The sequence below is a fragment of the Camellia sinensis genome, chromosome 1, assembly GCF_055761805.1.
Source record: "Camellia sinensis isolate YWXY chromosome 1, ASM5576180v1, whole genome shotgun sequence".
In the NCBI taxonomy this organism is placed as follows: Eukaryota; Viridiplantae; Streptophyta; class Magnoliopsida; order Ericales; family Theaceae; genus Camellia; species Camellia sinensis.
Genome location: NC_138961.1, coordinates 246,143,456 through 246,159,116, shown reverse-complemented (window position 1 = coordinate 246,159,116; position 15,661 = coordinate 246,143,456). Strand labels below are relative to the sequence as shown.

The 15,661-nt window shown below is 40.0% G+C and overlaps 1 protein-coding gene across 1 annotated transcript; it reads right to left on the bottom strand.

Moving 5' to 3' along the window:
* Positions 1-7,671: 7,671 nt before the first annotated feature.
* On the bottom strand, positions 7,672-9,342 carry LOC114263959 (chaperone protein dnaJ C76, chloroplastic). The gene is made up of 5 exons (XM_028204545.2): positions 9,033-9,342; positions 8,757-8,937; positions 8,286-8,478; positions 8,043-8,149; positions 7,672-7,903 (listed from the first exon to the last, which is right to left on the bottom strand). The coding sequence occupies exons 1-5, from the start codon at positions 9,125-9,127 to the stop codon at positions 7,697-7,699; spliced, it is 783 nt and encodes a 260-aa protein (XP_028060346.2). The 5' UTR covers positions 9,128-9,342; the 3' UTR covers positions 7,672-7,696.
* Positions 9,343-15,661: the final 6,319 nt, after the last annotated feature.

Genomic DNA, 15,661 nt, shown 5'->3' with positions numbered 1-15,661 from the left:
TTGATCTTCTTCTTTTTTTCAATTATATATTTGTCACATGATAAATTTCGTTATTTTTGTACCTATGTAAATCCATACATATCATGTACATATTTAAGATGTGTAGGCCACTTTCACTATAAAATCCATAAAATTAATCTAATAATATATAACATCTCTCCTATATGTTTATATTGCTTGTGTAATATTTTATAGTTAGAAACCATGCAAATATCACAAACTATAAAACTGATTAATCGTGGACCAACGAGAACGATAATAGATTAAAAATAAATAAATTAAAAATAAATATGTTGCTTAAGCATGTTTCTAGCGTGTGGTTAAATAAAAGCATTATTGAGCCGGGGAGAAGTAGATGAGATTCGAATATAATGTGAGAGGAATAGGACAACTAACACATTTTGTTTTTAATAGCTTCTTTACATGGATTCTTCAGTTTTTATTAATTAAACAGATGGTTGAGGGGTAAAAATTTAAAAATAAAATGTAAGATTTTAAGTTCAATTCATTATAAGAGATCATTGAGAAATTGTCTCACTATTTATTTATAGATCCTGAAATTAGGTGTGCACAAACTGATTCCGACACCTAATTATTAAAAATATTATATTCTATTAATTTTATAATTCAAACTATTTTATAATCATTTGTAGAATTTTTTTTTTTTAGGATATGAAATATCTATACTTATACTAAAGAAATTGCAGTAGTTACAGCATCTCTAACAGCAAATGCTATAATAGCATTGCCATTGCCAAATTATGACAATAAATAGTAGCATTTGGCTGAAATTATAGTAATGGCGCTCCAATGGAAGGCCGTCATTTATGTCATTTTGGTACAGAAATTAGTGTGTATGGGACGTTCGGATGTCCCACACATACCAGTTTCTGTCTTTCATTCTACAAAAATGACAAATTTGAAAGGAGGGAGAGATGTCTTTCATTCTACAAAAATGACAAATCTGAAAGGAGGGAGAGATGTTTTGTCGAAAGGAAGTGAAATTTTTGTTGTGAATTGGCAGTTATGACAACTGTCAAAACTTGTGTCAAGTTTTGAAATTTGTCAGATTTGATAGCTATCATAACTTCTTGTCGAAGATAAATTTTTATGAATTGTTATCATAATTTAACAATAAGAACTCTAATTATTTGTCATTAGAGATGCTGTTAGCTTAGCTAGGGTAGTTGCTATCATTAACGATAAAAAGAGAGGTGAAGGGTTACATCAGCATGTGATTTGGTAGGAGGAGGAGTCATTCATCCTCAGTCATCATTAATCCCCTACCTAGAAATTGTTTACTTCCTCTGTCGTGTAATGTAATAAGTCAGCCTAGTCATGCCTGTTATTGAATTATGTATTTTAAAAACAAAAATAATAAATAATTTGAAAACATTTATGACCTGGCGTTATCCCAAATGTTTGTTGATGAAGCAACACAAAGTTTGAAGAATTTTCAAATCCTTATAATCTTACCATGGAAATCAAGAAAATTGCAGAGTTATAACTTCTTTCTAAACATATAAATCAACATCTTATCCATTGAATCTGTGGACTCAATCAACCCTGATTTTTTTTTTTTGGGGTTCAATTTCCAATTTTTTCTTTTATTTTTATTTTTACTTTCCCCTCCCCCCTTTTTTGGGATACTTTTGCATTTTGTTTGATTAGGAATGAATTGTCAATGGAACTGCACATCATCAAGATATATGTATATCGTTCTGATGAAAGTGAAATTTTTATATACAGATGTTTATATATCTATGCTCAAGCCCATAGCTTTAATCATTTACATATTTTAAATTAGCATCTATCTAGGGAACTCATTAGCCCAAGATTTCATGAACCCAGTTCCAAATTCTTGAGAATCTGCCCATCTGCAATTTCATACTTGCACTTTCTCGAGCCTCTGCTTGGGCTGGGGTTTCTTCTTCAACAACAGTTTGCTGTGCTGCGATTTCAGTAGCATTTGTATGAATTAACATGAGAGTAGCATGAGACACAGGATCCTCTGTCCCAAAATCTCCGTCTCTCCCTCCTCACAAATACTCAGTAATTATTAGATCATGTTTCAAGATTTTCACACTTCAAAATTGTCACATCTGTAGGAGATTAACCCAAATTGAGTTGGCAGCCACATGGAAGGGTGACCAACCCACATGGTAAAAGGAAGGCAAAAGAGGTTGGCATGAGTTGGCAAGCCATGAGGCTTGAGTTGGCAGCCATGAGGCTTGCCATGCGCCAGCAACAAAGGAGAAAGCATGGAGTTGGCCATGTGAAGTCTTCACATGGTGGGACAAAGCTTTCAACTGGACAGCAGCTCAAAGGAGAATATTGGGCTGGCAGCCAACACATCCATGAGGCCTCCTCCACCTTCTGTTTTGGTGTATAAAATGGAATGGTGATGGTGAGTTGAATACACGGCAAACATAGCAAGCAAGAGAGAAACACACTGCTGAGAGAGGGGCACAAAACAGAGAGAGCTAGTGAGAGCTATATTCTGTTTGTGTATCAGAGAGTGTGAGAGAGTGTGTTATATAGAGAGACAGTGAGTTGAGAGTGTGTAATCTCCTCCATTTGTTGATATATAACAACATCGCTCCCGTGGACGCAGGCCGATTTGTCGAACCACGTTAAAAGTCTTGTGTTTTTGCTTGTGAGTGTCCCCTGGTGTGCCCAAGATCCGTAACAATTGGTATCAGAGCCCGGGTGGAGAAAAATCGAGTTTTTTCCGAAAGTGTCCAGATTTTGAAGTGGTCGAAATCCACTTTTGAGCATACCAGGAGGAAGGTCAGGAGGAAAGGAGTTCAAAACTTCAAACCACAGGCCAATCGGAGTTCTAACGCGCCGCCACGCGCCACCTGAATATCGAGAGTGAAGGCCACTCGCACCCACGCGCCCCACGCGCCGACGAAGGAAGAAGACGAGTGGGGGCGCACGTGAAGCTGACGTCATCCTGAGCCGAGCCGAGCCATCGAGCCGTTGACCGCGCCGCTGACCAGGCCGAGCCGCGCCGCCAGCCAAGCCGCGCCGCTGAGCCGCCGTTGACCGCGCCCCTGCGCCGTTGACCGAGCCGCTGACTGCGCCGTTGACCAGCCGATCCGGAGGAATTATCTGGTGCTTCTCAGGCGCACCAGATTCAGCAAATCTGAACCGTTGAAACTGTTTTGGCTAGATCTAGGCCATTCGGAATCCGTTTTTGGCGATCCAATAGTGAGTTCCAACTATTTGGAGTATTCCGGACACATCCGTACGGTTAGTTTTTGAATCGGAGGCATTCAAACTCTTTTGGCTAGATCTAGGCCATTCGGAGTCCGTTTTTTGGCGATCCAATAGTGCGTTCCAACTATTTGGAATATTCCGGACCCATCCGTACGGTCAGATTCTTAAATCGGAATTTCTTTAAAAAGGGAAGAAATTTACAATGGCAGGAAAAGGCGCAAGTTTCATGATTGAGCCTTTTAATGGCAGTAATGACTTTACCCTGTGGCAGCAAAGGGTGAAAAACATTTTAACACGAGAAGGTCTGGTGAAAGCTCTTCTCAAAAAGTCCAACAAACCGGAAGACATGAAGGATGACAAGTGGGAGGAGTTGAGGGAATTGGCAAACAGTACAATTCAGTTGTATCTCGGGAATAACACACTCCGGGAAGTCATCAGTGAAGTAGATCCGGCGAAGCTATGGGTAAAGTTATAGATGAGATACAAGTCAAAGTCTTTGACAAACCGGTTATCTCTGAAGAGGCAGCTATATACACTTAGAATGCCAGAAGGTGCGAACCTCACAGAACATCTGGACGAGTTCAATAGGATCACAATGGAATTGGACACCATTGGAGACAAGACCCAGGAAGAAGATAGGGCTATGATCTTGCTGGTCTCTCTACATGCATCATATGAGCATCTCAGGACAACTCTATTGTACGGGAAGGATGCTCTTGGACTGGATGAGGTGATTGCTACGCTCATTTCTCATGAGTCGATGAAGAAACAGGAAGGTAGCAGTAGCAAACACCCAGAAGGAAATGCCATGGTTGCCTCAGAAAATGAGCAAGGCTGAGGTAGGTCCAATGATAGACGGGGTAGATCCAAATCAAGAGGACGTTCGCAATCAAGGTCAGGCTTCAGGAGAAAGTGTTATTACTGTGATCAGGAGGATCACCTCATAAAAGACTGTGCAAAGCTCAAGGAGGACAAGGCACACAAGGAACAGGCGAGCTCATCAAATATCGCTGCTGCAGTAAATGCTAAGGATGAGTATGCATTTACAGTTTCGTCGAGTATGACGAAACCTGACTGGATCTTAGATTCCGGAAGCACATATCATATATGCATGGATAAGAAACTTTTTTCTACCTACCAAGCCAATGATGGAGGTATTGTTCGAGTGGCTAACAACACTGTGAGTAAGATTGTTGGCATGGGAACAGTACGGCTGAGAATGGAAGATGGAAAAATTTTCACGTTGGATGGAGTCCGACACGTGCCAAGACTGAAGAAGAATCTAATTTCCTTAAGTATGCTAGACATGAAGGGTTATAGCTTCACATCTAGCAAAGGAAATCTCAAAGTCATCCATGGAGATACGGTGATGCTACATGGACGACTGGAGGGGAATCTGTACAGGCTTGTGGAGAAGGTTGTGACAGACGGAGCTACTGTCACTTACCGGGCAAGACGTACAAGACATGCACAGAAGAGACATAGGACCCAACAGACATGGCAACCAAAGTGTACAAGAACGCATGGAGGCAGTTCGGAGGTGCACAAGACGGAGCCATTGCGGCCAATTTTAAAGACAGCTCAGAGCAAAGAGACCAAGACAGCAAAGCATGTCCCAGGGAAGAAAGTTTCTTTTGCTCTTGAATTAGAGACATATTGGGATCTCTCCAAGACTGGATGGAAGGGAGAGATGCCATCTCAAAGAGTTGCAAAGTAAGCTTTGCATGGCACCCCAGTGAGGGGGTGCCGGGTACTCCAGGCAGGGGGTGCTATTATGGATCACCTCATATGGGTTGAGGGGGTGATTTGTAGGAGATCAACCCAAATTGAGTTGGCAGCCACATGGAAGGGTGGCCAACCCACATGGTAAAAGGAAGGCAAAAGAGGTTGGCATGAGTTGGCAAGCCATGAGGCTTGAGTTGGCAGCCATGAGGCTTGCCATGCGCCAGCAACAAAGGAGAAAGCATGGAGTTGGCCATGTGAAGTCTTCACATGGTGGGACAAAGCTTTCAACTGGACAGCAGCTCAAAGGAGAATATTGGGCTGGCAGCCAACACACCCATGAGGCCTCCTCCACCTTCTGTTTTGGTGTATAAAATGGAATGGTGATGGTGAGTTGAATACACGGCAAACATAGCAAGCAAGAGAGAAACACACTGCTGAGAGAGAGGCACAAAACAGAGAGAGCTAGTGAGAGCTATATTCGGTTTGTGTATCAGAGAGTGTGAGAGAGTGTGTTATATAGAGAGACAGTGAGTTGGGAGTGTGTAATCTCCTCCATTTGTTGATATATAACAACATCGCTCCCATGGACGTAGGCCGGTTTGCCGAACCACGTTAAAAGTCTTGTGTTTTTGCTTGTGAGTGTCCCCTGGTGTGCCCAAGATCCGCAACAACATCGTCCAATGGTTATCAATGTTTTGGAACAAAGAGACAAAAGATTTGGAGACAGAATTGTTGTTCGTCACATGAACAATTGCAACCTAAGTAGTCTTTATTATGAGAAGTTATTTATTAGGCTCGGTCTGTTACGTGGTTGTATACCCACTTAATATTAAGAGGACACGTGATCATGTTGCCTAAAAAAAATAACAAAGTTGTCTTCTGTGTTTTGGTGTAATTGGATTGGCATATCAAGTGTATAATAGGTAAACCTGATCAGACAATATTTATTTTTTTATGTACTCAAAAAACTAACTTCAAAAACAAAATATGTAGACCCAATATTTTCTAGGTGTGGCTTACACTATATTAAATTTGAATTACTAATTATTATTATTAATAGGAGATAATAATGAGAAGGTGAAGAGAGTTGTTACCATTTCTTTTGTTAATATAATATTGCTAATTGTATAACTTTCTCTTTTCACTTTATTCTTTCGGTGATTTCAATCATCACTTGGTATCCAATGTTATTTCTTCTCTCTATAAAGAGAGAGTTGATTTCTCTTGTAAAGATACATAACATACAATACAGAAACATCAACACATCAATCAATAATACATCAATTTTAACATGGTATCAGAGCAAGGTTAAACACTTAGTATTTTTCGCTTCACCGGCGGGCGGCAACCTCGCCTTGGCCGCCCGCCGGACCTCAACCTAGTCCGCTAGAATTTTCTACACATACCTTCACTCTCAATCTCTCTTGTCTTGGAGGTTGATGATTCCGTGTTGTATGGATCACATCTCATCTAATCTGATCATCAACTAGTGCTATTCCGAACAGAAGCAGAAGCAAACATGAGGATGATAGACTTGGGAAGCCAAAGGGGGCCCTTGCACATGCACGTGGTTATGTGGCCGTCGTTCCTCTTCCTGCTTGCCAAATAGCCGAGGCAGCCACGCGCATCGCGCGCCTCTTCTCGCCGACAAACTGGCACGCCTTTTCATGGCACGCCTTTTGATGCATTCGGGCACGCCTTTTGATGACACGCCTTTTGAGGGTGCGGGCACACCTTTTGAGGGCACGTCTTTTGAGGGCTCGATATCTACATCCATGTATATCTTTTGGGCAGCCTATCTACACACTCATACAGTGTCTTCTACACCAGTCAGCTTTATCAATCCCTTTGTTTCAACCTCAAATAGGTTTCTATCTTCACACCTATTTGAGTTTGAGGGGGGGTTATACACAGTATCATGTTCAAGCCACCTCATGGCGCACTCCCTAAGTCGCCCCCTTGGTGCACCACCACAATCTGCTACAACGGTCCGACATGACCCCATAAACTGTCTTCTACAACGGTCCGACATGACCCCATAAACTGTCTTCTCCAACGGTCCGACATGACCCCATAAACTGTCTTCTACATCGGTCTGACACGACCACACAGTGTCTGCTACATCGGTCCAACATGACCCCATAAACTGTCTTCTACAACGGTCCGACATGACCCCATAAACTGTCCCGACATTGATTCCGGTCAGCTGCTACATCGGTCCGACATGACCCCGTAAACTGTCTTCTACAACGGTCCGACATGACCCCGTAAACTGTCTTCTACATCGGTCCGACATGACCCCATAAACTGTCTTCTACATCGATCTGACACGACCACACAGTGTCTGTTACAACGGTCCGACATGACCCCATAAACTGTCCCGACATTGATTCCGGTCAGCTGCTACAACGGTCCGACATGACCCCGTAAACTGTCTGCTACAACGGTCTGACACGACCATACCGTGTCTCCTATCCTGTTTTATTTATCAGTTTACTTTCCTGTTTTGTTACTCTCTTCAAACTCAAGTTGGCTAGTACCTATCCTCCTTGAGTTTGAGGGGGGCTGTTAATATAATATTGCTAATTGTATAACTTTCTCTTTTCACTTTATTCTTTCGGTGATTTCAATCATCACTTGGTATCCAATGTTATTTCTTCTCTCTATAAAGAGAGAGTTGATTTCTCTTGTAAAGATACATAACATACAATACAGAAACATCAACACATCAATCAATAATACATCAATTTTAACATCTTTGATGATTTGTAGCTTCTTGTTGGAGCTGCTTGTTGAAAGCCTTGGCTGCCATGAAAACATTTTTAGGCCTTTCCCAGCCTTGTCCAAATACTCCATACCCTTCTTTTGGTTGAGGCCTAATTAAAAATTCAAGCACTGCCAACTCTTCTCTCTCCACCCAGTGGATGCAATTCACAGGACACGAATCAATTGACACCTGTGTAAATTGTTTTGCATACTCATTATCAATTTTTTAATAATTGATGACAAATGTGAATCACAGATAATATCATGTGATTGTTCCATATCCAACGGCTTCAATTCACAGACTCCATGTGACAGTGCATTTTAATTACCTGTATATTTCTCTCATCATCTCCGTATTGAACTTTGACTCGTGCGCACCCAAGAGCTTCATCCATCATGAATGTGTTGTTCGCATGGTGGACGCATTCTGTACACCCTGCATCCAATTTAAGATATGTTTGAATATTAAATTTAAATGAAATTCACAGTTTGGATAAAAATCTAGTAAAAAAAAAAAGAACTGCATTTAACAAGTTGATGCATGAATTTTTGGGGGTAGTTTAGTTAGTGACCTATGCAAGCATTTTCATCAACAAACAGAGCATGGGGTCTTAAAGGGCCATTCCAAGAGCTGTAACCCAAGTCAGTGACATTTCTCCCAAAACTAACTCTCAATTGGCCAATAGAAGAATCATACTCTCTTCTCAGACCCTCCTTTATCAGCACCTTATAAGCCTCATTCAGCATTAGAGTATATTCATGACCCTGAAACATAGATTTGGGAAACCATTCAATTCTTCATAATCACAACAATAATATGGGTATTTTTAGCTTAAATAAAAGGATTATGTTAGTCAGTATGGTTATTTTTTGTGGATTAATTCTATGTACTATAAATATTGAAGAACAAATTATGCAGAAAAAATTTAAAAACAATACCCTAATAATTTTTTTAATTTTTTTTTTTTAAAAAAAGAAGCCATATATAGCATGTTTAGACCTTAATAAGCTGAATAAATTAAAGCATACGAAAAGAATGAGACCTTTTGGCCAGCAATATCTGGGTGATATTTCTTTTGCAACTTCCTGTGTGCTTCTTTGATATCTTGGGTACTTGAATCCACAGAAACACCAAGCAACTCATAGTAATTCTTGTCTTTTCTTAATCTTTGCTCAGCCCTCTTACAACACTTAACCACAGTAGTCGATCTCTGCCACCTCCATCTTTGGAACATACAAACAAATTAGAGAGAGAGTGAGAGTTAAATATGATTGCTTTGTTGCTCTGTTCTTGACAGTCAAGCTTTGAGTGAGATTACCTGGAAGTGGAAGTGGGATTGTATGGAAAGAAATGGTGATGCCGAAATTGGTTTGGTACAGTGAACTGATAAATTGAGACTATAGAGCCCAACATATTTCTTGCTTGTTGGATACAGTTGCTCTGTGATTGAAATTTTTGATGTTCACTTGGGAAGAAGAAGAAGAAGAAAATCAATGTTGATATTTTCTTTTGGTTGGATTATGATATTTTGATATTTTCCATCCTGTTTTTTGTTGCCTAAGGCAAATCCGCTTTCTGCTATGGCCCATTGACCCTTCACACTCAACTTGCTATGCAATGCTTTTTTCCCAGCATGGACAAGTAGATTTTTTCATATAATTTTTAAAATTTCTAAAATTATCCCAACATTTAAAAAAATTTAAAAATTAAAAAAAATTTACACTATCACTATGGTTCTATAGTTATATGTTAGATACTATGATTTACACTTATGTGTAAAAAAAAAAAAAAGAGTACGGTTATCAGAATTCTATCAATTATTTTAAATCTTATATTTTTTATTTATTTTTATTGCAATAATAAATTCAAATGAAATTATCAAAAATGACATTAATAATTTTGAGACATCTCATCTCACAATTAAGCTCACACATCCACTACATCATCAGTTAGGATTTATTAGAGCATCCACCTACGTCACCACCTATACATCTTCTCCAAATCTTACTTTCAAAACCTACCCCCTCGCAAAGCTTTAAAAACTCTTTGGCGGCAATATTCTAGCGGTAATGATGGCAATCATCTGATTACCTACACTTTTTCCAACAATAACAATTAGTGGAAGTTTTTTCAACAACCACAATTCTATGAGACGAGAGAGTACAACAATAAAAACTCATAGGAGATTCATAACCTTAATAGTGTTGTTAACTCAGAGGAGATTGGTCTTATAAGGGTAAGTTTTTTAAAAAAATAACAAAAATAATAAAGACTGTTCATCATTTTTTCGGGGCTAAACTCCTGAACATATAACCAAAATTCAGAAAAACAAGCCCAAACATTGTTCATTTGTTCAGGAACAGATAATCAAACATTTCTTATTTGTTCGGGAACAGACATTCGAAACTCATAGAGATTGCAGAACCCACAAAAGGGAAATTTTGAATCAACAACAAAAAACCTTATATTTATTTTCTCAAGTTATAAATAAGTATGTGGAGATGAAATAGTAATCACCTTCGTGGATTTTGTTAGGGTTTTTGGGAGAGAGGCTTTTTGGGGTGTGGGGGTGTGCATTCAAGTGAAATATTTTCACAAGGATAGTTTTGATATTATTTGGGGGGAGAAATTTTTTTTAATGGTTTTAAAATTTATAAGTGGGAGTCTAAAATAATTGATGGAATACTAATAGCAGCACTCAAAAAAAATTCATCTTTTTATTTATTTATTTATTTTAAGTACTCTAAAATTGAAGTAAGGATGCGTTTGTCTATTTACCTTTCTTTATCACCATTAATTCCTCCATTCGTCATTTTTGGCCATTCCTACTGTGGGGACATAATTTTTGAATGCAAACACGTGGCCGAGGTGACATCGAAGTGTCAGCCGAGGTGTCACGTGTCTTGGTCATGATGCCGAGATGATCTCGGCTAGGCCGAGGTTATCTGCGAGGATACCGGAATCCGGGATAAGCAGATAAGGGACAAGAGTCCTAGAATTGAAGAAAACTTCAGTTTTAGTAAAGATAAGACTCTTAGAGAGTTTATCCTGATCCTACTAGGAGTTCAAGATTAGCAGTAATCCTAAGTCCATTCAAGCTAGGCTTCTATTGGGACTAGGTTTGTGTTAGCTATAAAAGAGAGGCACCCTCATGGGTCTGAGGTATGTCTTTTATGCTCTGTCTAGTGAGTTAAGCACTATTGGTTATCTTTGAGAGATATTTTACTGACTTGATTGTCAGAGTGCCCCCGGGTGGACGAACAACTGCGGGATTCTTATATTTCTGTGACAGGTTGTTTGGGCTTAATCTATTTTGCCAGTGTTTCTCCAGCTGAGTGCTTGATTGGCAGTGTGCTTAGAAATCAACACACATAATTTGGTGCCCGTTTGTGGAAAAGAAAGGAGAATAGATGGCCAACGACGGACAGAAAGAGAAGGTTAGAGACGACACCCCTATTAAGAGCGGGAAACATATTGACCTTGACGTCGAAGAAGACAACTACAACGAAGAGATTCGTGATAAGAATCACGGAGGAAAGGACGTCGGCCAGGAGGGCGGCGTACTGAAGAAATCGGACTGGAGCGGGTATTATAACGAGGACGACCTCCAGGTATGGAAAGATAGATGCTTGTGGAGGGACGACGAGATGAAGGGAATGACAGACAAATTGGTGGACCTGCAAACGGTCGGCAATTTCCTGATGCAGAACAACTTCATGCAGCCACCGTTCCCACTACAAGATACGCTGATTCCAGCAGCCAAGAAAGGCGCCCAGAAAGGGGGGCAGAAAACGGTTCCTGCAGTCCCTCAGAATAGCAAGACCAAGGGACATTCTCACCGGCCTTCGCGGGAGGTCGAGCATGGAAAATCCCAGAAGATACGTCGAATCAAAGAAGACTGCACCAAAGAACATCGGGATGTTCAAGGGGAATGAACTCTGTTTCGATACGACCAATGGAGGGAAGTCCAAAAAGATCCATAATGAAACTGGGAGTAGTGCACTGAAAAGGCTGAAGTTAAGAGATAGCCGAGCTCCTGGATGGACCAAAGAGGATCTGGGGGATCACTTACAAAGGAAGCAACAAGATGCTGAGGTAACCTCCCCAGTCAAGCCGAGAAAGCTGTTCTCAGTAGAATTGGACAAATTCGAAGCCCCGAACAGGTTTAGCATGCCGAGATTCCAGATTTATGACGGTAAGTCGGACCCCAATGTCCACGTCGGCTTGTACCTAAACTCGATGGCATTGTACACCGGGAACGAGCCATTGCTCTGCAAGGTGTTCCCCTCATCCTTCGGAGAAATTGCATCGGACTGGTTTCATAAGTTGCCGAAATGAACTGTGAAAACCTGGAAAGGTCTGGCCGAGATGTTTGTGGCCAGGTTCGTGACAAACAATCTACAGCCATTGAGAGTGGACGCCCTAATGGCCTTGAAGATCTGCGAGGATGAAAGCCTTAAGGCCTATGCCAAAAGGTATTATAAGGTATTCAACCGAATACTAGGATACAACCAAGAGGTGGCGGTCGTGTTGTTTAAAAATGGCTTGAAGGATGACTGCCTGCTTCGAAAATCACTAGCAAAGACATTGTCGAAAAGCATGGAAGAGCTGATGGCTAGGATAGAAAGTATGCCAGAGCCGAGGAAGACACGCCAGGGACAAAGGCGTCCAAACATGAGAATAGAAATAGTTCGCCGAAGCGAAGCCGAGATAACACTGGATACGAGAAGACAAGAGCATAGCCCAAGTGAGCAGATCCCGGGTTTCAGATCTCGAATCGCAGATCCCAAAAGACAAGATCTCGGCCTAGATGATTAAGTTCGAGAAGAGAAGGGCTTGGCCTAAGTTAAAGAATTTTTATATAAGGTCCACAAAGGAGTATAGGGAAACCATGCAGGGGGCAGATTCCTTGCCCATAGAGCAATATCGTAGGGATTCTTTTGGCCTTACATGCAAAAGGAAGCTGAAGCTTATGTAAAAAAGCATGAAAATGCTTTGAAATCCACCTGCAACGTGCGATAGAACAGCAATTCGACTGGGGGCATACCAACAACAACTTGCTAGCACTTACAACAAGAAGGTCAGCCCAAGAGAGTTCAGAGTTAGGGACCTCAGCCTGAGAAAGGTTGCCGGCAATGGGGCATAACGGCTGAAGCAATAATAAAGTGCTAGTTTGATTTTTGAAATCTGTGCGATAGGACCGACCAGTCCTATGACGATGTTTCTGATTGAAACATGACGAATGACTTAGGCTTATTGTATGGCAGAGTAGAAACTTTACTTGCATATAATAAAGTTGAACTAAGTTGGGTTAACCTGGACTTGCTATATCGGCAAAATCAGACACAAATTAGAGCTAAGTGCCTTAGTAAAGAGACCAAGGTTAATAACCTCGGCCAGTCTTTGTTCAAATCTTACATCGGCGACGAGGTCAAAGTCACGTGCCTAATAAGAACCCAAGTGGAACTTAAGTTCACATTAGGGGGCAAAGGGCTGAAGAATAATGCTTGGAAGTTGGAATTTCACAAGCTAAGATTGGTTTAGACACTTGTTGAAATTTAAGTTTACAAGTTGAAGTTAAACCGAGGATGTGTTTAACACTTGTTGAAATTTAAGTTTACAAGTTGAAGTTAAACCGAGGACGTGTTTAACACTTGTTGAAATTTAAGTTTACAAGTTGAAGTTAAACCGAGGATGTGTTTAATACTTGATGAAATTGAAATTTACAAGTTGAAGTTAAACCGAGGTCATGTTTAACACTTGTTGAAATTGAAATTTACAAGTTGAAGTTAAACCGAGGACGTGTTTAACACTTGTTGAACACTTGTTAAAATTGAAATTTACAAGTTGAAGTTAAACCGATGACGTGTTTAACACTTGTTGAAATTAAAATTTACAAGTTGAAGTTAAACCGAGGTCGTGTTTAACACTTGTTGAAATTGAAATTTACAAGTTGAAGTTAAACCGATGACGTGTTTAACACTTGTTGAAATTAAAATTTACAAGTTGAAATTAAACCGATGACGTGTTTAACACTTGTTGAAATTGAAAATTACAAGTTGAAGTTAAACCGAGGACGTGTTTAACACTTGTTGAAATTTAAGTTTACAAGTTGAAGTTAAACCGATGACGTGTTTAACACTTGTTGAAATTAAAATTTACAAGTTGAAGTTAAACCGAGGACGTGTTTAACACTTGTTGAAATTGAAATTTACAAGTTGAAGTTAAACCAAGGACGTGTTTAACACTTGTTGAAATTAAAATTTACAAGTTGAAGTTAAACCGAGGACGTGTTTAACACTTGTTGAAATTTAAGTTTACAAGTTGAAGTTAAACCGAGGTCACGTTTAACACTTGTTGAAATTGAAATTTACAAGTTGAAGTTAAAACCGAGGTCATGTTTAACACTTGTTGAAATTGAAATTTACAAGTTAAAGTTAAACCAAGGACGTGTTTAATGCTTGTTGAAATTAAAGTTTACAAGTTGAAGTTAAACCGAGAACGTGTTTAACGCTTGTTGAAATTTAATTTTATAAGTTGAAGTTAACCGAGGTTATGTTAAAAGAAGATTGGTTTAACACTTGTTGAAATTTTGAGGAAAAATTACAAGTTAAGCCAAGGTTATCTACATACTTGCCTAGATTACCGTGTTGCCAAGACTTGGAAGAAATTTGAAGACAGAAGTCTTGCTAAGAGTGAAGTATCGAGTTGTAAATAACACTTGTGAAAATATTGTAAAAAATATTTTCAAGTGTTAAGCTGAGGCTGAGATAAACCGATTAATGGGTACAACCGAGGCGTTACACCCCGAGGAGATTGCACAGTTAAGGTGTATTTTGAAGATATGCAAATTATTTTAAGTATAGAATCATACAAGAGTAAAAAAAAGGCACATACAACCACGTTGAAAGAATAAATTAAAGAATGCATTTAGAAAAGGAAAGAAGACACTTTGGCCTAACATTGAAGAATGATTGTTTAGATTACAAAAAGGCCGGTGTGAAGTACGCGTGGTGTTAGACAGTGGTGGTGAGCAAAGAAGTGCAACAAAAACCTCACCGAAGGGAGAGAGTGAAACTGGTTACAGAAAGCTTCGCAAAAGCAGTAATGGAGGATTTAAGAGAGAAAGTTTGAACAAGAACGAAGATGCAGAAGTGAAAAGACGGAGAGAGAGTTGATTTTGATCAAAAGCATGATATGGTGGCAAAATGGCAATTATAATGCCTTGGACGACGTGCTTGTCAGACGGCGCACGCAAAAGTGATACGACTTGATGGCGCGTATCAGGTATGGTCCAGTAGGGGAAAGACATGTAGTAAAAACAGTTGAAATACTGTACGTACCAACTTATACGCGTACTAGAACTCTTAGAGTTCTTGATTCAATGAAGCAAATACCTCAGCTAGGAGGACGGTTTCGACTGAGAAACTTGAACGAACTTGGTTGTTGGTTCTAAGGCTTTGATGAAAGCAGACTATATGTCTTGGTCATATTGAGCCGACGAGTTCTTACTTCGGCAATAGATGATGAAGCGAGCTTAGCCGACGTGCTAAATAGAAGAAATGATATAGGTTCCATCACCTTAGGATGCCGAGGTAATAGAACCTAGAGGGTAGTTGTGGGGACATAATTTTTGAATGACAAAACGTGGCTGAGGTGACACCGAAGTGTCAGTCGAGGTGTCACGTGTCCTGGTCATGATGCCGAGATGATCTCGGCTAGGCCGAGGTTATCTGCGAGGATACCAGAATCCGGGATAAGCAGATAAGGGACAAGAATCCTAGAATGGAAGAAGACTTCAGTTTGGGTAAAGATAAGACTCTTAGAGAGTTTATCCTAATCCTACTGGGAGTCCAAGATTAGTAGTAATCCTAAGTTCATTGAAGCTAGGCTTCTATTGAGACTAGGTTTGTGTTGACTATAAAAGAGAGGCACCCTCATGAGTTT